Source organism: Oratosquilla oratoria, chromosome 25 (assembly GCF_046742065.1).
Source record: "Oratosquilla oratoria isolate Oo_2021 chromosome 25, ASM4674206v1, whole genome shotgun sequence".
In the NCBI taxonomy this organism is placed as follows: Eukaryota; Metazoa; Arthropoda; class Malacostraca; order Stomatopoda; family Squillidae; genus Oratosquilla; species Oratosquilla oratoria.
Window position 1 is genome coordinate 13,114,549 of NC_134801.1, and position 24,114 is coordinate 13,138,662.

A 24,114-nucleotide genomic window follows, 5' to 3' on the forward strand; every position below is an offset into this window, starting at 1 on the left:
GCTCAACGATGATTGTCCATTGCTAAACGATCATCATCCACGGCTCAACGATGATCGTCCACGGCCCAACGATGATCATCCATGGCTCAACGATGATCGTCCATGGCTCAACGATGATCGTCCACGGCTCAACGATGATCGTCCATGGCTCAACGATGATCGTTCTTGACTCAACGATGATCGTCCATGGCTCAACGATGATCGTCCATGGCTCAACGATGATCGTCCACGGCTCAACGATGATCGTCCATTGCTCAACGATGATTGTCCATTGCTAAACGATCATCATCCACGGCTCAACGATGATCGTCCACGGCCCAACGATGATCATCCATGGCTCAACGATGATCGTCCATGGCTCAACGATGATCGTCCATGGCTCAACGATGATCGTTCTTGACTCAACGATGATAGTCCATTGCTCAACGATGATCGTCCATTACTGAACGATGATCATCCACAGCTCAACGATGATCGTCCACGGCTCAACGATGATCGTCCATAACTCAACAATGATCGTCCACGGCTCAACGATTATCGTTCATGGCCCAACGATGATCGTTCTTGACTCAACGATGATCGTCCACGGCTCAACGATGATCGTCCACGGCTCAACGATGATCGTCCACGGCTCAACGATGATCGTCCATGGCCTAACGATGATCGTCCACGGCTCAACGATGATCTCCACGGCTCAACTATGATCGTCCACGGCTGAACGATAATCATTCTTGATTAAACAACGTCCATGGCTCAACGATGATCGTCCATTGCTCAACGATGATCGTTCATGGGCCAATGATCATCATCCACGGCTAAACGATGATCGTCCACGGCCCAACGATGATCGTCCATGGCTCAACGATGATCGTCCACGGGTCAAGGATGATCGTCCATGGCTCAACGATGATCGTCCATGGCTCAATGATGATCGTCCACCTGCCAAGCGATGATGTAACCAATTTACCACTGGCCCGCCCCATCTCGGGAAATGACAGATTTTATTTTATTAAGTATAAGATTCTGTCCACAATTTCAGGCTCTGAAGTAAATATTAAATCTAGTCTCGATGGTTCCTCAGTGCTTCTATGTCTGGTATTTTCCTTTACCCATTGAGTTATTGTGTATTCAGTTGTCATATTCAGTAGTATGTCTCCCCAGAAGTCTCCACCTTTAACTGTTATTTTTTCCCAACATATTTCTTTTGAGTTAAAGTCACCCATAATTACTATGTTTCTTCCTTTCAGTAAATCAATTAGTGCATTCTTTGTGTCTTCCAGTATCTTGGAATGATCACTCTCTGTCCAAGACTGTGTTTTTGGGGGTACATATATTACTACAAATTTTCTACTTTTAATGCCATTGTTTTCAACTTTTATCATAATCAATTCCATATCATTTTTCCTTCTGTTTTCTTAGTCACATTTAAGCCTTTCTTAGTCAAAAACATGACTCCACCCTGTTTCTCCTTTCTATTTTTCATCCAACGGTTGTTTAGACCTTGTCCCACAGTGTGTAGTACAGGACTTTTTAATTTCATCTCCACAGTTCCCATTATGTCTGGTATTTCTAATGCTAAATGATCATGTAGTACTGAAATCATGCAGTCTATGTTAGTATATGTTATATATATATATATATATTGATAAGTATTTTAGACAAATTATTTGGATGATGGAGAACATAAACACAGGGGAAGGCTCGGAACCCTAAATACTCTAACGTTTCGTTCGCGTAGAACTTCTTCAGAGAGTGTATGTAGAACTGCAATTGAAGTTTATGTACTAAATCTAATTATCTTTTCGGACACTTGGGAAAGGTCGTTTTTCTGGCGTGCTTTAGAATTAAAATACTAGTTTCTTTAGCTAAATTGATAAACCCTCCTCGATGATTCGATGAATTATTAGTTGTTGTTGTTGTTGTCGTTCCCTAGACTGTCTGTCCGAGCAGTCCCGTCTCCCCAAGGAAGGCCACAGCCAAAACTGGGTTTTCCCACAAATCCTTTATAGAGTGTATGTTGTGTTGTTTGCGTGCATGATTGTGTATAATGCAGTCTTCCATTATGTGTTGTATGGTATGGGGTGAAGTGTTACATCCTGGGCAGCTGTTCACAACACGGTCGTCCAGCCTCTTCTGGTAGCTTAGAAGTGCTGGGTGGTGACCGCATCGCAGTCTGGCCAAGTGGACTCTGTCCTTACGTGGGAGAGAGGATTCAGAAGGGTGGATATCAGGGGGTCTGGCATGCAGCAGTGTGTTGTCTTTCAGTGTGTTAATGGAGCGGTGAGTGATATGATTATGAATATGTTTCCGGAGGCTGGTTTTTGGTGGTTGTGGAGGAAGAGAAGAGAGTATCTGTGAGTAATAAAGGTCTATGGGTGTAGTTTTAATGTTTCTTGGTGTGTGTGGGTGTTCTGCTATGTAGTGTAGCGGGTGTGATGTGTTTGTGGTGGCTGCAGCAAGTGTTTGCGTGCCTCTCATGTCGAGGTGGTCCTTGACTTTGAGGACTTTTGTTTCATGGTGTAAATGGTCTGTAGGTGATGTATTTGTGCAGCCTGTAATTGTTTTTAGGGCTTTGTTTTGTATGATTTGAAGGGTGTTGTGGTGTGTCTCACTGAGATTAGGAGCCCATGCAGGACTCGCATAATTCATCACTGAGCGTATGCATTGTTTGTATATTGTTATATTAGTTTCTTTGTTTTGTCCAAATGTTGTTCCAGTGATTGACTTAAGTGCGTTAAGTCTAGGTGTGCATTTGTTTTTTATGTTTGTGAGGTGTTGTTTGAAAGACATGGATGTATCGTATGTTACACCAAGAATTTTCGGTGTGTTTGTGTGTGGTATTAGAGTGTTGTTGATGTAGAGATGAGGTATGTATTTGTGTTCTTTTGTCCAGTTGGTGAGAAGTGTTGCTGTAGATTTGGTTGGAGCTATTTTGAGTCTGTTTGTGATGAACCATGTGTTGAGTGTGTCAAGGTAAGGCTGGATTATTTCTGCAGCTTTGTCTGTGTTACGATGTGTGCATGTGATTGTTATGTCGTCTGCGTAGGAAGAGATTTGTATTTCTGAGGTGTCTGGCGTGGGTAAGTCATGCATGTATAGATTAAATAATGTGGGGGACAGAACTGAGCCCTGTGGTACTCCGTTCTTAATGTTTCTGATGTGCGATGATTGGCCATTATATGACACATGAGCATTCCTGCCTGCCAGATAATTGGCCAGCCATCTTTTGGTGTTATTGTGCATGTCTGTGTTATATATTTTATTTGTTAGGTTGTGGCGGGGGATAGCATCAAAAGCTTTACTAATGTCCAATGTTATAAGAAGTGTTCTGTGGTGGGGCCTATCTGAATTGATGCCATCTAAAATTCTTTGTGTGAGGTTTGTCAGAAGAGTGTTTGTGGAGTGTAGTGGCCTAAAACCGTGTTGTGAGTCAGCAAGGGGAATATATGGTGTGACAAGTTTAAGTATTAGGCGTTCAATGACTTTAGAGGGGGTGCAGAGAAGTGTGATTGGGCGGTGCGATGTTGGGATTGTTGGGTCTTTGTTCGGTTTTGGAATGGTGATTATTTGACCATGCTTCCAGATGTCGGGTATAGTGTTGTGTGAATAGCTGTAGTTTGCAATGTTTGTGAGTGCGTGTATACCTTGTGGTCCAATGTGTTTTAGGTGGATGTTGCTTATGTTATCAGGGCCACAGGCAGATGAGTGCTTGAGATTATGCATTATGAGTTTTGTCTGACTGTCTATGAAGGGTGTATAGTCTGAGTCTGTGGGAAAGTCTTTCTTACGTCGAATGGTGCGTCGGTCGTCAGGGTGAGATGTAAGATGGCTCGTCTGTGCAAAATGACGTATGAGTGCGTTTGCTTGTTGTTTGTTTGAGGGTAGATTATCTGTTGTTGTGATTATTGCTTGAAATATATGCTGATTCAACAATTCTTCTAGTGAATTTATCAAAACCTTTATGTAGCACTTCAGCTTCTCTCCAGTTTGGTAAATGATCGAATTTTTCCACATGAACTACTAAAGAATTAGATGTCCTATGTGCTTTTATGTCATTTTTATGTTCATAAATTCTTTTTTCTAATCCTCTTGACGATTCGCCAAAATAAGCCATTGAGCAACTATTGCAAGGGATTTTGTATACGACACTGTTTTCGGAATTGGTTCTCTTTTTAGAAGTCTTTATTAAATCACCTATCCTCTTGTTAGTTATTTTAGCTATGTTCATACCTGATTTTGTTAAATATTTGTCTATTATTGGTGACGTTTCTGAGCCAGGTACTGATATAAAATTTGTATTATTTTTATCATTTCTCTCTTTCTTTCCGCGATTGTAAATATTTATTGCTTTTCTTTTTGAAAGAGAGAATTGATAAAAATAATACAAATTTTATATCAGTACCTGGCTCAGCCGGAGATGTAGAGAGCAATCCTGGGCCCACCACAAAATACACATGCCCAACATGCTCTAAACCCATTACTTCGAGCAGACAGACAAAGGGCTCAGTTCAGTGCAATATGTGCAAAAACTGGGCCCACCTCACCTGTACAACACTTGCTGACACAAACCAATACACAAACACTTGGACATGTTCTACCTGCCCTCCAGTAACCCCACTCCCACCTCCCCAACCACAGCCAACACCCTTACCCACTCCCAATTTCCCTTTGCCCTTACCCCCGATTAGTACTCCCCTTCCTTTGTCCCCGATCTCTCCTTTCCCCCCCTCTGACCCAGATCCTACACCTTCCCCACTACCACCCCAACCTCAACCCCAAACGGCAACATACAACACATACAAAACACACATCATCAACATATTACAACACAACATTGACGGTATTAACACTAAAAAACATGAACTTGAACACTTTCTTAAACAACACAACATACACATTGCGATTTTACAAGAAACAAAACTAAGACACTCACACAAAACACCATCATTTCATAATTACACCACCATCAGACAAGACCGGACTGATGGCAATGGCGGTGGACTCATCACCCTGATCCACCACTCCATCTGTTTTGTGGACACAAGTGCCACAACCAAAATTCTCCTCCCTACCACAGATAACACAACAGAAACCCAATCCATTCGAATCCGCACAGGCAACAATTCAACACTGACAATAGTTAACATGTACATTACCCCCCAATCATCCCCCACAGTTCCAAACACCTTCAGACCTCAACTTAGCCAACTAACCTCAATCCCCAACCTGATCATGGGTGGTGACTTCAACGCCAAGTCGTCTGCCTGGTATGTCGACAACCCTGACACAGACAGAGGGCTTGATATACAGACTCAATTTGACTCATTGACTATCATGAACAACACGCATAATCATACACATATCCCATACCAAGCCCTCTACACTCCCTCCTCTCCTGATATCACCTTTTGCTCCCCCTGCCTAACCCCAACAACATCATGGAGAGTGGTCGGAGCCCTTGGCTCTGACCACCTTCCAATCATCATCACCACCAAAACAAGATGCACCCCAGCTGGCCACAGACACACTTACACCAATTACAAGAGAGCTAACTGGGAAGCTTTTACTGAAGAGACAGAACAACATTTTGAAACACTTAACAGAACACCAATCACAAACATAAACAATGCTGTGCACGCTTTTAATACAATCATACAAAACGCAGACAAGAGATACATCCCTAGAGGCAACAGAAAATCACACAACCCCAACTTCACACCAGAAATCCAAGGCCTCATCAGACAACGTGACACACTTAAACACGATACCCCCACACCTATCCCTCAAAACATAGCAGACCAAATACAAACACTAAACACTGTGATTGCCAATAAAATACATGAACAAAAAACACAAAATTGGCAAAACTTTATCAATACCCTTGATCACAAAACAAACACCAGCAAATTGTACAAAACACTCAACAGCATCACACTATCCAACACTAACACTACACGCTCTCACGCAGCAATAATCACAACAACAGATAATCTACCCTCAAACAGACAACAAGCAAACGCACTCATACGTCATTTTGCACAGACGAGCCATCTTACATCTCACCCTGACGACCGACGCACCATTCGACGTAAGAAAGACTTCCCCACAGACTCAGACTATACACCCTTCATAGACAGTCAGACAAAACTCATAATGCATAATCTCAAGCACTCATCTGCCTGTGGCCCTGATAACATAAGCAACATCCACCTAAAACACATTGGACCACAAGGTATACACGCACTCACAAACATTGCAAACTACAGCTATTCACACAACACTATACCCGACATCTGGAAGCATGGTCAAATAATCACCATTCCAAAACCGAACAAAGACCCAACAATCCCAACATCGCACCGCCCAATCACACTTCTCTGCACCCCCTCTAAAGTCATTGAACGCCTAATACTTAAACTTGTCACACCATATATTCCCCTTGCTGACTCACAACACGGTTTTAGGCCACTACACTCCACAAACACTCTTCTGACAAACCTCACACAAAGAATTTTAGATGGCATCAATTCAGATAGGCCCCACCACAGAACACTTCTTATAACATTGGACATTAGTAAAGCTTTTGATGCTATCCCCCGCCACAACCTAACAAATAAAATATATAACACAGACATGCACAATAACACCAAAAGATGGCTGGCCAATTATCTGGCAGGCAGGAATGCTCATGTGTCATATAATGGCCAATCATCGCACATCAGAAACATTAAGAACGGAGTACCACAGGGCTCAGTTCTATCCCCCACATTATTTAATCTATACATGCATGACTTACCCACACCAGACACCTCAGAAATACAAATCTCTTCCTACGCAGACGACATAACAATCACATGCACACATCGTAACAGACAAAGCTGCAGAAATAATCCAGCCTTACCTTGACACACTCAACACATGGTTCATCACAAACAGACTCAAAATAGCTCCAACCAAATCTACAGCAACACTTCTCACCAACTGGACAATCATGCACGCAAACAACACAACATACACTCTATAAAGGATTTGTGGGAAAACCCAGTCTCGGCTGTGGCCTTCCTTGGGGAGACGGGACTGCTCGGACAGACAGTCTAGGGAACGACAACTGGACAAAAGAACACAAATACATACCTCATCTCTACATCAACAACACTAATACCACACACAAACACACCGAAAATTCTTGGTGTAACATACGATACATCCATGTCTTTCAAACAACACCTCACAAACATAAAAAACAAATGCACACCTAGACTTAACGCACTTAAGTCAATCACTGGAACAACATTTGGACAAAACAAAGAAACTAATATAACAATATACAAACAATGCATACGCTCAGTGATGAATTATGCGAGTCCTGCATGGGCTCCTAATCTCAGTGAGACACACCACAACACCCTTCAAATCATACAAAACAAAGCCCTAAAAACAATTACAGGCTGCACAAATACAACACCTACAGACCATTTACACCATGAAACAAAAGTCCTCAAAGTCAAGGACCACCTCGACATGAGAGGCACACAAACACTTGCTCCAGCCACCACAAACACATCACACCCGCTACACTACATAGCAGAACACCCACACACACCAAGAAACATTAAAACTACACCCAAAGACCTTTATTACGCACAAATACTCTCTTCTCTTCCTCCACAACCACCAAATACCAGCCTCCGGAAACATATTCATAATCATATCACTCACCGCTCCATTAACACACTGAAAGACAACACACTGCTGCATGCCAGACCCCCTGATATCCACCCTTCTGAATCCTCTCTCCCACGAAAGGACAGAGTCCACTTGGCCAGACTGCGATGCGGTCACCACCCAGCACTTCTAAGCTACCAGAAGAGGCTGGACGACCGTGTTGTGAACAGCTGCCCAGGATATAACACTTCACCCCATACCATACAACACATAATGGAAGACTGCATTATACACAATCATGCACGCAAACAACACAACATACACTCTATAATGGATTTGTGGGAAAACCCAGTTTCGGCTGTGGCCTTCCTTGGGGAGACGGGACTGCTCGGACAGACAGTCTAGGGAACGACAACAACAACAACAACAACGTCACCAATAATAGACAAATATATATATTTTTTTTCTTAGAGATCAGCCTCCTTAATTGTTTCTCCAACTTTCTCAGTCACCACTTGTATTTGTTCTTTCACTTTTTTTTCAATGCCTCGTTTTTGTTTTCATCTTCATTTTTCATTCTTTCATTCTCATTTCTGATATGTTTAATTCTTTCTTCAGATCATCAAGCTCCTTGTTTGTCTTGTCATTAGCTCTTTTAAGTTGAATTATTTCTTTGCACATTGCCCTGTACTCAATTTTCAAATCTATTAGTTCATCCAACAAATCAGTAATATCTCTATTTCTTAAGATATTATTGTACCTAGGTTCTCTATCCAACTCCAAACCTCTACCTAAAATTCCACCTTCTCTTGCAAACCCTGAAAATATGTAATTATCCAACCTCTGAGTCACTTTTGGGGATTCATTCATGGAGGATCTTTTTGGTATTACCCCCAGCAGCAATTCCACTCTGCTCACATCCAGACATTTCTCTGTTGGTTCCCTTTTTCTTCTTTCACTTTTGTCTCCCTACATTTTATGTATTTAGCATTAATATTTATAATAATTATGCCATTTCAGTTACTCGGTATGTACAACTCTCTTCACATTAGTAAATACAACTAGTGGTTTCAAAATATCTTGGTGAAAATGTGCTGCACAGCAGAGGCTCACCCAAAAGTGTATGCAAGTGTGTGACAGATCTAGAGCATTCTTGGCATACCCAGGGGCTTCAATTTGTTTCAATGTTGGTGAATGGTAACAGATGGAGAGCAGTTGCCAATATTTACCTAATCATAGTACACAGGGAAGGGACAACCTTTGTTGGGTCCTATCCCCTATTCTCTAATTTTTTTTTTATCATACCTAGTCTCAAATTCATGTGCAATTCCAACTTAATCTGTCCTTGATTTCCAATAATCATATTCAGATTTGAACTCATGTATTGTTCAAGCTTGGTTTATATCACTCTTAACCCCTTCCATACGGTGCCGCATACGTAGGCGGCATGAGGAGCAAGTGGATACGCGAGGCTGCCATATCAGCGTCTTGATTATATTTATTGTAGTTGCCCCTGCGTAATGACATACTCTCTAAACTGTCTTCATTACATTTTCTATGGTTATCAAAATTCACGGGTGAAAGAGAGAACGATCGATATAAGCGGTGACTATATTTTATGATGCGAGTATTATTACGACACATCGTACGTCTGGCAGCTAATGCTGCCAGCGAGATTTTGAACCGTACTGAAGAGGTTAAGCTATTCCAAGTATTTATGCATCTATATGGAAAATTGTATTTCATCAAATTCTTTAGACATGTAGTCTTTCCCAATTTCCTTTGACCTCTTAGAGCTTCCCATCTTTAATCAGATCTCTTTCATCAATGCAATCTATCCTCTTTAGTGACCTGAATACTGTAATCATATCACCCCTCTCTCTTCAATTTTTCAAAATTGGTAGACCCAGTACTTTTAGTCTTTCTTCATATGATTTATCTGCCAAGTTGGAGATCAGTTTGGTTGGTGCCCTTTGTATTCTCTCAATCTTGCTCAAATCCTTCACTCTGTGTGGGGACCATACTACTGACACATATTCCAGTCTTGGACAGATCAGGGTTTCAATGAGCTTTTTCATCATCTCTTCATCCATATAGTAAAATGCCACTTTGGTCTCCTACAATAGTCTGTATGTCTCTCCCACAATCCTGCAGATATATGTCAGATGACAGGCTGTCTTTTATCAACACTCCCAAATCTTTCTCCCATTTTGTTTCTGTAATGGGTTCACTTCCCAAGGAATAGCTTATTATATAAATTACCGTATTTTCCGGCGTATAGTGCGCGACTTTTTTCCGTTGGAAGGGCCTAAACATGGGGGGTGCGCGTTATCCGGTGGTGCGCATTATCTACGGCCTACGATAAAAATTCTGCGGCTGTGTGTGTAATTTTTTTTTCACAACAACGTGACGATGTTGGCCATCACAAAGTCGGGACGGCACACTTCTCTGTGACGTTCCGTGAGAACAAGAAGAACAGCCATGGTGATATGAAAGAATACGCCAGCATGGGCCATGTAAATATTTGGTATAGGTAGGTATCTATCGAATCTTATTTTTAATGTTTAAGTAGGCCTAAACACCATGAAACATGATCAATATTCATGATATTTGCCCATGTTCACAGCATCCTAGTTTGAATTTTTATGTTGGCTTTGTTGCTTCACTTTAGGTATAGTACAAATTCCGTTGCGGCCGTTCATAAACTCGTGTCAAACACGTGACTACAACACCCTCTTTCGGGAGTTATATTAACTAAACGTCACCTCGATGAGAGACTGTCCTATTTCACCACTGTTATTGCAGGTTCAAAGCTAAAACGAAGCAGTCTGTAGTTTGTTTCAGTATTAAAAATAAAGTGGTAAAGACGAATTATTTCCTTATGATATAAAATGAAAATTTTCTGTAAAAATCCCGAAATTTTTCTGTATATTTTACTTTCAATAAACTTTTTTTAGATCATATTTCCTACAAACTATTTAAGCTACAAAGTAATAAGGGACCAACGCACAACATGAGTCATATACCGGTACATGTAGTTCCGACTTTTTCTTATTTGTGTCCTGATTGATGCCTAAACTGACACTTAATTTAGTGACAAATCAACAGATTTCCTAGCGGTGGCTCTAGCCAATGAAAAATACTTCTCCATGTAACCTCGTTCACATGATACTAAGTAATTAATCGCCGTTATTTCATTGGTTTATTATTACTAACATTAATTATCATAGTCTATGCAAATATTTGGGATCCGTAAAACAGCACTGGTACTAACATCATGAACGTTGGCCGTTTTAGCTCACCCGGAATATGCGAGATCAGGGCCGAGATTGACAGTTCTATTGCCAATCTAGCCTACACTAAACACCCTCTTGCGAGAGTTTGTTAAACTAAGCGTCACTTCAGTAAAGACACTTATGAACCGAAACATAGTTACTGCATGGCGATACAAACTTGTACACGGTGATAAAAACTTGTACACGGTGATAAAAACTTGTACACGGTGATAAAAACTTGTAAGATGAATTATTCCCTCAGGATAGTAAATTACAATTTTTCTGTAAAAATCCGAAATTTTTCATGTACATTTTGTATTCAATAAACTTTTCATAGCTCAAATTTCCCACAAAACAATGGACCAACGCAAGCAGGAGTCGCATACACGCAGTTCACGAGCTTTAGCCACCAGTGACTTTTCCTGGCATGCGCGTTATACGCCGGTGCGCGCTATCTGTGTACCGAGATAACGTAGTGCATGGGTGCGCATTATAACCCGATGCGCATTTTAAGCTGGAAAATACGGTACAGTGTATTACTATCACTCTCTGAAAAAATAGGCAAAAAGGCAGCTGTAGAAAATAACCATGTAATTTTGGGTTTAATCCGAAGACCAGGTACTAGCCATTCTGGGCCACACTCTTAAATAAGGGTAAGCTATGTGGTAAGGACCTGAGAAAAGAGGAGGTAGCAAACAATTCTAATTACTTGTGTACTCCTTTGCTTCTCCATCACAAGATCTCTTCAAGCAGGCACACACCAACACCTACACATGCACATATGACACTGAAAAAATCTCTCTTTCAGTGTCAAAATCTTACCTTATCAATTTTATTTCCTACAAGCATTTTAACTATGTCAGTTTTTGTTGAGTATGTATCCAATTCATTTAGCCACATGTCCAATTTTGTAAATGAGTTTCTATTGCATACATCATAAACTAGTATGACACCCTGTGCACCTCTGTAGTAACTGGGTGTTAGTGTTCGAAATCGTTCCTGTCCTGCAGTATCCTGGAAAAGAAAAATAAGTATATAGTAAGAATTACATAAATTTCTGCATAAAATGTGGACTTGCTCAGCTTCTGATCTGAAAAACTAGTGTCCACAGCTACAAAACTATATATTTTTTCACTAAATCACATAGCAATGAAACATTATTCAAATGTTGCCACATGATTCTCTGAACTGAAACTCATGGCTCTACAGCAATCAACAACAGTCTTTGGACTTTCCCATACATCAACCAATATATAGTCTCAATTCTCTCCTTCAAGGTATCCTGCCAGTTGTCAGATTGGCCCATAAACCATTAACAAGAATTAACTTTGCATTGCTGTATGTACTGTGTGAGTGGTGACAAGTTCTGTGTTTTCAGTATAAATATGTTGCAAAGCAAAAGCACACACACACACACATGCCTGGTCTGGTATTTGTATGGGAAGGGGAAACCTTAGCTGTTAGGTGTCATCCCAAAAAAAGCTGTAATATTGAGACGCCACAATGAAACCAAAGGTATGAAGAAGAAAACTTAAGTTTTTCCAGCTTTCCAAGAGAAGGTATAAGACTAGGTAAAGGTACAGATTTAGAAAGGTAGATAAGGTATATAAATATTTCATGGAATCAAAAGATTACAGAGTTAATGAAAGATATTATAGATTTAAAAGCAGAATGCAGGGCATTGCATAGAGAAATGAAAGAGTTGAAAAAACAGAATGCTGAAACCAACAAAGAGTTTAATGATCTAACAAAAGAACTAAACATAGTAAATAATGAAAACAAAAGGATGAAAAATGAAGATACTAACAAAAATGAGGCTTTGAAAAAAGAAGTTAAAGAACAAATACAAGCAGTGACCGATAAAGTTGGAGATAGCATAAAAGAGACAGATCTTCAAGATATCAAAAATCAATGGAAGTAGATCAGGAAAACCAAAAAAATAGCTTTTAACCACTTCCATACGGTGACGCCTACGTAGGCGGCATGAGGAGCAAGTGGGTGCTCGATGATGCCGATGTCGCCATCTTGATATTTATTGTAGTCGTACCTACGTAACTTTCATTCTCTTTAAACTGGCTTCATCATGTGTTCTATGGTTATCAAAATACACAGGTGAAAGAGAACGAACGATTGAGCACTGACTTTATTTCTTATAATGCGATTATTATGATGCAACATCGCACGTCGGGCAGCTAATGCTGCCATATGTGCGATGTGCCCCGGAGTGAAGAGGTTAAAGAAATTGAACAAAAAATGGAAGAAATGAAAAGGAAACAGTTATTAATGTAATCAAAGAGGAAGAAAATTGGGTCAGGGACACAGCAGGTAAAAAAAAAGTGCATAGTAGTATATTGTATTAAAGAAAAACACAATGTAGCTAGATACTTAAGAGAAAAAGGAAGAGAAAGAAATAGCAAAAGAAATTCTAAAAGAGATACAAGAGGAGGGGCAGGAGATGGAAAAAGAAATAGAAGTGCATAGAATGGGACTATACTCTAAAGAAAGAAATAGACCTCTAAAAATTAAATGGTCACAAATGATGGTGGAAGTATTAACAAAAACAGCAAAGTTGGCAAGAAGTGAAAACTACAAAAATATATGGGTGAAAATGGAAATGAGTGGTGAGAAAAAAGTGAGAGTAAAGACATGAAAAAATTAAGTTAATGAAAAAACGAGAGAAGAACAGAGAGCAAAAAGAATTTTTTTTTTTTTTTGAGAGAGAGAGAGGGCTGGACTTGAGGTTGAGAAAATGGTATATCAAAAGGAAACATAGGAAACAGAAAACAAGGAAAAATAAAAAAAAATAAAAGGAAATTTAGTAATTATGGGCGACTTTAACTCTAAAGAAATATGTTGGGAGGAGATGACAGTGAAGAGTGGAGGACCTTTGGGGAAACATACTACTGGTCATGACCACTGAATACACAATGACTCAATGGGTAAAAGAGAATACCAGATATAGAAATAATGAAGAACCATCAAGACTAGTCTTAATATTACATCAAAGCCTGAAATTGTGGATAAAATGGAATACAGAACACCAATTGGGAAGAGTGACCACATACTACTTGAGGTCGAACTAAAAGAGGAAATATACAGATAGTCGTCGATTTACAACCTATCTGTTTGATTTTACAACCATCACCAACCGTCTGCATAATATATATATATATATATATATATACATATATATATATATACAGTAAAAGCCCCTGTATCCGGCATTCTATTAATCGGCAAATTCAAGTATCCGGCATATTTTTTCCAAGCATTAAAATATATGAAAATCTACATATATATAAAACCAATACAAATCAATTCCAACTCCCACGTGAGGCAGATAGTGAAGAGGAAAATGACCCAGAGCTCAAAGTTTCATGGGCAGATGCAGCAAAATGTTATGCAGTTTTTTGTCAAGTTTGCTGAACAATACAATAAAATGACCACATGTGAGGTCATGGCTGTTCACTGCATTCAAAATGAGTTCTTGTTGCAAAGAGGCAAGAGTCACAAGCAGATAGACATAAGAGAGTTTATGAAAGGTGGACAGATGTATAAGGCTAAGAAGTGTACAACTGACCAATGAGACAAGTAATAATGACTAGGCAGTTTGTTGTTGACTGCCGCATTTGATCGTCATAGTGTTTGTGTGACTGGAGAAGCAACAAGTGCAGATGGAGCTAAAAAGTTTGTGGAAATGCATGATGAAATTATTACAGATGATGGCTATCTTCCACAGCAAATATTTAATGTAGATGAAATAGGTTTGTATTGAAAGCGAATGCCAGAATGCACATACAGACGCTCCTCAACTTACGTTTTAGTTACGTTCCGAACGGCCGAACGTAAGTTGAAAATGAACGTAAGTTGTTACTGTACGTTCTAGTAATGTATGACCGTTCATACTATACTATACATCCGTAAATTCTATTACCGTATCTTATAAAACACCCCTAAATCATTCATTATACACATAACATTGTAAAATACAGTAAACTTCCACTTATCCGAACTCCAAGGGGGATTAGAAATGTCCGATTAACCGAAATGTTCGGTTAATCTGACTTTGTATATTTCGTTCCCGTAGAGTTTTATGCGGTAATGTCAGCTGCAATATTCGTACCTATAAACTTAACATACATATGGAAATGCTTATAATAGTTCATAAACATATTCTGTAGAGTATAAACAGCCGATCAGGTGTAAACATGGAGTGTGCTGCCACCGTGTGAGCACTTAGTGAAGCTTGCGGGTGGCGCGGGGGTGGCGGAAGAGGCAGCGGGGTGTTTGAATGTTCGGTTGAGATCCAAATACGTTCGGTTGAAGCAATGGCTACCGTATTGAGAAAATGTTCGGTTAATGCGATTATTCTGTTAAAACGCGTTCGCATAAGTGCGAGTTTACTGTAACATTAATTTCAAATAAATTAAATTCAAGCAACATAAATTGAGATGGTGGAGGAGGAGGGGGAGGAGGAGGAGGCAAGGCACGTTCAGTCTGTCGTTTGTGCCATGTAAACAATGGACGCAGCATCATGCGCAAGTATCGTTTGAACTACGGAGAGCGCGCTAAACTAAAAAATTCACTAAAAAAAAAAAAATACAATTTTTTTTAGTCAGTTCAAAGGTAAAATTGAAAAAACATAAAACGAATGAACGTAAGTAGAGGAGCGTCTGTATATATATAAAGAAGCTAAACAATGCTAGCATTTAAAGCTTACAAGAGGCTTACTCTTCCGCTTGGCAGGAATATCACAGGATTTAAACTGAAGCCATTCTTAATTTACCATTCGGAAAACCCACGTGCATTCAAACATGTAAACAAGCACACTTTGCCTGTTTACTTTCAATCAAATCGTAAGGCATGGATGACTCAGCCATTTTTTTAAAAACTGGTTTATGAATTGCTTCATAACTCAAGTGTGTGAGTATTTGTTAGAAAAAGGAATTGCTTTTAAAGTTTTATTTCTGTTGGATAATGCACCTGGACATCCACCTCACTTGGGTTATCTTCGTCCCAATGTGAATGTTGTTTATTTGCCGCCTACCATGACATCAATTCTTCAACCTATGGACCAAGGTTCAATTGCAACATTCAAAGCAAACTATTTGAGAATCACTTTCACCCATGCAATAGCTGCTATAGATGCCGACACAACTATGGGAGGCTGTCACTGAAAAGTGTATGAATGGAATTTGGAAAAAAGTGTCTCCAACTTTATGTGCATGATTTTGTTGGATTTGACAGTGAAGAAGAAATCAGTGAGATACATGAAAAAATATTGAAATTGTCAAAAGTGAATTAGAAGATGTGGAAGAGTTATTAGATCAAGAACCTGGTGAACTAATAAATGAAGAACTCATCGAATTAGAAGAGGAACGAGTGGCTGAAGAGGAGAGAAGACAGGCTGAGGAAGAAGAAGAGTTGCAAGTAAGGAAATTCACCACTAAGGGATTATCAGAAAGCTTCGCTACAATGAATAAATTCCTTAAATAGTTGGAAGAAATGAACCCCAACTTTGAACACTTTACAAGGATTGAAAGGATGATAAACAATGCAGTGCATCCATATCATGAAATTTATGAGAAAAAACAAAAACAAAAAGCAATCAATCCAAACAAAACTTACTATGTTTATGAAACGCACAACTCCACCAGTCACTCCTACCATTGCCCCTGCTGCCACCTTACTGACTGTTACCCCACCCCCTACAACACTGAACCCCTCCCACCACACCAACAGCTGACCCAGATGATCCACAGCCCAGCACCAACTATCCGAGCAATGACTAAGTTTTCTTTGTGTCTGTTTTAAATTGTCTTTTGGTATTTCCACAAATGTTTTCTATTTTTTTTTCAACATCTTCTGTACATAATTGTATTTTTCAGTATTACTGTATTATTTCTTATGTTTTCAATATTAAACCAATTGTAGTAACTTTAATACTCTGTTTGATTTAAGCCAAACTTAACAATATGAAACAGTATGACGTTTAGAGAAATGTGCTATAGAGACATGTGTTCAGAGTACTAAATATGACTTAAATATGACAATATATATATATACAGTCGAACCTTGAAAGCCCGGACTAATTGGGGAGAAGGGCGGTCCAGTCATGCCAAAAGTCCGGTCATTGAAAATGTCGCCCTAACACCCGTAGATTTACGTAGCGGTATATGTATAGGTGATGTATGATATGGCATAGAAACACATAAGAATAATACTCTAACACTGTAATAATAACAATACTGTAATAATAATACTATAATACTAATAATTCTGTAATAATAACTGTATTACAGGCATGTAAATGTACTGTACATACAGTGTACTGTACTGTATTTTTTATTACGTACACTGTAAATATTGGAAGGTATGCACATGGGACAGTGGTGGCGGCCAGGGTTGCCGCGTTTTCTATACTGCCGTGTAGAATGGGAGTGTTGCCATACCGGGGCATACATTTTTCTTGGGTGTGTGCAGACTTTCATAGCAAGATATACTTGTCAAACTTTGACAAAATGTTGGTTCTATTTTTTTTTTTTTTTTTTTTTAATGTATATAAGGCCCCCATGCCCTAACATATTCAGTTAGAAAAAATATATATATATATATTATTGCTAAAAGAAAGATGAAACTTTGGCGTAGAATTTTTTCTACACCATAAAAACGTATCTTTTGGGGTATATTTTATAAGTAACACAATTATCAATAAAAGTCATATTTTGATGTACCATTTATTATTTGATAACTAGTTCTATGATTTTTAAACAAAAATTTGAGTTTTTGAATGTTTTTAACAGCCAGCTGATATGTAGAAAAAATTTCCTCATGTCCTTGTGCAGTTGCCACATGCCGCTATTTTACTGCGTTTTGTTACAAAATTCTATGAAACGGCAGCCCTGGTGCTAAAGAAAGCTGAAACTTTAGCGTAGAATTTTTCTTCTACACCGTAAAAACGTACCTTTTGGGGGCATAATATTTTATAAGTAACACAATTACCAATAAAACTCATATTTTGATGTACCATTTATTATTTGATAACTAGTTCTATGATTTTTAAACAAAAGTTTGAGTTTTTGAATGTTTTTAACAGCCTGCTATGTAGAAAAAATTTCCTCATGTCCTTGTGCAGTTGCCACATGCCACTATTTTACTACGTTTTGGTACAAAATTCTACAAAACGGCAGTCCTGGTGGCGGCTTGACTGGGCCGGGTTTGAGTACACGTGTATGGCCATCGCTGCCACCTACAGGACAAATAGGGAACTTTGCTTGAAAAGTCTGCCCTTTGTTCATTTCGACCAGTCATACGAGGGTCTGGGCATTCAGGGTCCGGGCTTTCGAGGTTCGACTGTATATATATACAGTAGTGGGATTCAAATTTTTCGTCAGCCGGTTCTAATTTGCAACCACTTCTTAGCCACATTTTCTTTATATTATTGTTATCAATTAAATATTCTAACTAGAAATATGGAAAACTAACAATATTATATTTAAAATGCATCTCTGGCTGCCAAACGTAAAAAATATTCAAATATTTACATACGAAAAACCTGAAAAATTGTCAGGTGGAAAAAAAAATGGGGTATAGACCTGGGTGCCAACCTATAGTTAGTCTCGTGATCAAAAAATTCGATTTGGGCAACCTAGTGCAGGTGTATTTATTTTTTTACGGACGCATGTTTGTGTGGGGGTAGTGTGTGCATGTGTAGGCTATGTATGTGCTTACACGTGTGCATATGTGTACATGTACATGAGTATGTGTGTGCATGTGTGCAATGCATTTGTGTTATTTATAAACAAACATGTTTGTGTGGGTAGGCCTAAGGAGTGTGTATGAGAGTGCGTGTATGTATGTCCATAATTATAATAAAATGTAGTTTAATAACACAAATATACAGAGAAACCAAGCACTATATACATGAAAAAAAACTGGTAACCACTTGTGTAAATAAACTATGCAATAAATCACTAACGAAAGTTACGAAACATACCGTCCCGGTACTTATCGGATGAGATGCAGAAGACCACTGACCAGCTGAGCAACTAGTCGGTTCGCCAGTTAGCCGGTTCGCCGAACTGACAAATTTGCGTGAGCCGGTTCTAGCGAATAGGTAAGAACCGGCTGAATCCCACTACTGTATATATATATATATATATATATATATATATATATATATATATATATATATATATATATATGTAAAATGTATAAGAAAATGTGGGTAAATTAAGACTTTAAAAGTCTACTATTTTTATGGGAGTTTAACAAGTGTCCAACATACGACCAAATCAAGTTACGACTGGTCAGTCAGAACCAATTGCAGTTGTAAGTCGACAACTACCTGTATTTGGGAAGAAATGAGAAACAGCAAAGGAAGACTGATGTAAAAAAACAGGTTTTGGAAACTCAGAAAATTCTTTCAAAAAGTGAGTTGGGAAACTTCTTTAATGAAGAAACAAAGATGGAAGAGAAATGAATTATATTAAAAGAAATCTATAATATATGTAAAAATATGCAGGGAAGAAAAAAGAAACTACGAAAAAGACATAATAGACAAATGTAAGAATCAACCTAAATTATTCTACAGATATGTAAATGGTAAACTAAAAAATATACTGAGGACACAGAAATGGCTGAAATTATAAACAAACATTTCAAATCCGTATTCACAAAAGAAAACATACACAATAGGGATGAAGGAAGGGGAGAAAGATCCCCCCCCCCATGAGAAATAATTGTGACACAGAAAGAAATAAGGGACCAAATAATGAACCTTGATGTCAGAAAATCACACAGCCTGGATAGAATTGCAAATTGGATACCAAAAGAATGTATCTATGAACTAACACACAAAATATATAGGATAATAGATTGCTCACTCCAAGAAGGAAAGGTACTGCAAAACTGGAAAAATGCCAAAATCATGCCAATATATAAATGGGGGGACAAGACCCAACAAACTATAGACCAGTCTCCCTTACATGTACAATAGCTAAATATTGTTGAAAAGTCATCAAAAGTAGATGGACTAAACATCTGGAGAACAATATACTACATCTGAAACAATTTGTGCCACAATCAAGGACAATCATGTGCCACAAATCTGATCTGTTTCTATTCAAGTTAGATATAATGCAAGAAAGGGACGGATGGACAAACCGTGCTTTCCTGGACTTACAAAAGGTGTTTGATAAAGTACATAAAAACTATTAAGAAAACTCAAACAACAATAGGTATACACAGAAAATTACTGAAATGGATGGAAGACTTCTTGCATGGGAGAAAAATGAGTGGTACTCAGAGATAAAAACTACTTGGAAAGAAATGATAAGTTGAGTTCCACAGGGTTCAGTATTGGCTCTAATAATGTTTGCTATATAAGTAAATGACATGGATGAAGGAGTAAAATGTTATATGAACTTCTCTGCAATAGACACGAAACTACTACAGAAAGTATGGAAAAAGATTGTGAATTGCTACATAGAACCTGGACAAGGTCTGGGAATGGGGTCAAAAGTGGGAAGTGAACTTCAAAATTAAGAAATGTAGTACAATGGAATTTGGAAAAGTAAAAAAAGAATATTAGGACAATATAAAATTGGTGCAAAGGAAGTAAAGAAAGTTGGTTCCAAAAAGGACTTAGGAGTAATTGTCACCAAAGACATGTCCCCAGACAAGCAGATAAACAAAATAGTTGGAGAAACCTACAATTTACTAAGATCAATAAAGGTGGCTTTTAATTACTTGAAGTATTGGTAAAAAAAAAAAAATACTAGTCACACTGATAAGACCAAGATTTGAATACGCTATGACATTATGGACACCCAGTACAAAAAAGAATACGAGGAAAATAGGAAGAATCCAAAGAGCAATAACAAATATGGCACCAACACTTTCAAAATTGACATGAGCTATAGGAAAAGGTAAGGTTTTTTTTTTGGGGGATTTGTGGATTTAGAAAAGGCTCATGATGTTACGGGACCTCTGAGTGCTCATTGGCCATGCTGCTCCACATTTACACCCCAAATTTGATTCAGTCTGAGTGTACATCTTCTCAGTGCACACAGTGATTGCCATATAATTTTTTGTGCGTTTGTGCTACAATAATGGCAAGTAATATGCCATCCCATCCTCCTACCATTGCTGAATGTAATACAGTGGCACCTGGGAGGGAAATAAAGAAGTGAAAGAACTTAACTTACACACAGAAACTTGAAATAGTGAAACTCATTGACAGTGGTGAAATGAAGAGAAGTGTGGGGAAGAAGTTTGATATGAATAAATCCACAGTACAGATGCTCCTCTACTTACGTTCATTCGTTTTATGTTTTTTCAATTTTACGTTTGAACCGACTGTAAAAAATGGTAAATTTTTTTGGGAGTGAATTTTTTATTTTAGCGCGCTCTCCGTAGTTCAAACGATACTTACGCATGACGCTGCGCCCATTGTTTACATGATACAAACGACAGACTGAACGTGCCTTGCCTCCTCCTCCTCCACCATCTCAATTTATGTTGCTTGAATTTAATTTATTTGAAATTAATGTTACAGTAAACTCGCACTTATCCAAACGCGTTTTAACAGAATAATCGCATTAACCGAATATTTTCTCAATACGGTAGCCATCGCTTCAACCGAATGTATTTGGATCTCAACCGAACATTCAAACACCCCGCCGCCTCTTCCGCCACCCGCAGAAGAGGCGGAAGACTTGTCCTATGATATACAGATTAACAAAATTGTCGGGGAGACTTACAACTTGCTAAGATCAATAAAAGTGGCGTTTACATACTTGGACGAAGACATGATGAAAAAAATATTGGTTACATTGATAAGGCCTAGATTAGAGTATGCAGCGACATTGTGGTCCCCCAGTACCAAAAAGAATATAAAGAAAATAGAAAGAATCCAAAGAGCAGCTACAAAAATGGCACCTGCACTTGCAAACCTATCATACGAAGAGAGATTGGCTAAACTGGAGTTACCGACACTGGAGCAAAGAAGAGAGAGAGGTGACCTATTGACCATCTACAGAATCATGAAAGGCACAGAGGTACTCGATAGTGAGAACTTACTTAACTGGGACAAAAGAAACACAAGAGGACATGGAAAGAAAATAAAAAAACATAGCTATAGAAGAGAACTGAAGAAAAACAGTTTTCCTCATAGAGTTTTGGACACTTGGAACAAACTGGACAATGAAATAGTATGCGCAAAAACCATTCATGAGTTTAAAAACAAACTAGACACTGCAAGATACAAAGGCGGGACAACACGAGCATAGCTCCCCTTCCCGCAAAATACAACTAGGTAAATACAACTAGGTAAATACACGGTGGCAGCACACTCCATGTTTACACCTAATCGGCTGTTTATACTCTATAGAATATGTTTATGAACTATTATAAGCATTTCCATGTGTATGTTAAGTTTACAGGTACGAATATTGCATACGACATTACCGCATAAAACATACAAAGTTGGATTAACCGAACATTTCGGTTAATCGGACATTTCTAATCCCCCTTGGAGTTCGGATAAGTGGAAGTTTACTGTATTTTACAATGTTATGTGTATAATTAATGATTTAGGGGTGTTTTATAAGATACGGTGATAGAATTTACGGATGTATAGTACAGTAACAACTTACGTTCATTTTCAACTTACGTTCGGCCGTTCGGAACGCAACTAAAACGTAAGTTGAGGAGCATCTGTATGAGGCATTTACCAAAAGCATGAGCACATCAAGTCCCTTGAGGATTGAACCCTCTGTGGCTGCGTCCCAACATAGCCAAAATCAGTTGCTCCAGAAGACTGAACAACTGCTGAGACAATATTTGGAACAACAGGCTCAGAGACACTCAGTTGTTGACACACATGAGACTATGGACACTGTAGATTGAGAGAAGCAAGTAAATGCCTCGAGGGATTAAAAAATGTAATAAGAAATAGACATTTGGGAATGGATGCTATAAGGAGATTGTATGAAGGAGTGAGTGTGCCAACAACACTCTACTGTATTGGGCAGAAACATGGAACATAAAAGAGGAAGAGAGAAGGAGTTTGAATGTGTTTGAGATGAGGTGCCTGAGAAGTATGATATGGGTTACTAGGCTGGATAGAATGAAAAACGAGGAGGTGAGGAGAAGAATGGGGGTGGAAAGGGGGTTGGGAGATAGGGTTGATGAAAGAGTATTAGGATGGTTTGGACACATGGAAAGAATGAGTGAAGAAGATAAGTAAAAGAGGTGTGAAAGGCAGAGGTGAAAGGAGCGAACATGAGGGGACAACCATGGATGAGATGGATGGATGGGGTAAAATGAGCATTGGGAAAGAGGGGAATGTCTTTTGAGGAAGGACGGGAGAGAACAGAAGACAGGGGTGAATGGGGAATGGTTGTGTATGGATGATGCTGTGATGCATGAGGGGGAATGGGTGGGAAATGGTGGGTGAGAGTATATGTGAAAAAATTTTGACACAGCCCAAAAGGATTTCTCCCCATCTTCTCCATTTCTGCATGAGGGGACAGAGAGGGGGGTTGCTGATTTAATGAAGTGGCCTTGCTATGGATGTGCTGTATCTTGTGACACTGCTTCTGACCCAGGGCAGTGGGTGAGATGCAGGGATGACCTGTCACCTAGGAGGAGCCAAGATGAGAGGGAGGGAGGGGGTGGATGGGAGTGGAGTATGTGGGGATGAAGTGGGTGGGAGTGTTTTTTATGCCTTTGTTTTCTGGCTACCTCCCTTGTAAAGGGGAAAGAGCCTTTGGTATATGTATGTATCTTGTTCCACGAAAAAACCATGTCTCCAGGCTAGTAAAAAAAAAAAAGTAAAGATTTTCAATAATATCCTATCTATTAAAAGTCACAGGGAAAATTCATTAATTCTAATGGTTGATATGTATAGAGTAGATCCTGCTGGTTCATTTGGTACCTAATTTGTTGCCCTATCTTGGATAGATAAAAAATTATACCACAAAATATGCTTAGAAATGCCTTAAAATTGTCCCTTCGGTACGATAGCAAAAAATTTCAGCCTCAATGTTGCAGGGTTCCATACATCCTAGATAAAAATGGATGTGATTTTTGGCTTTTTTCTGGTCAAAAAGCATGGAAAAAAGTACAGTAATGTATGAAAATATGATTTTTTTCTAACAGATCTGCTACT

General features: G+C 38.9%; 1 protein-coding gene across 1 annotated transcript in view; it reads right to left on the reverse strand.

Moving 5' to 3' along the window:
* Positions 1-24,114, reverse strand: part of LOC143038819 (ras-related protein Rab-18-like) — a 92,638-nt gene that overhangs the window by 37,057 nt on the left and 31,467 nt on the right. The window contains exon 3 of the mRNA XM_076208388.1: positions 11,763-11,954. Within this exon, the coding sequence (XP_076064503.1) occupies positions 11,763-11,954 (192 nt within the window). The remainder of the gene's footprint in view (positions 1-11,762; positions 11,955-24,114) is intronic.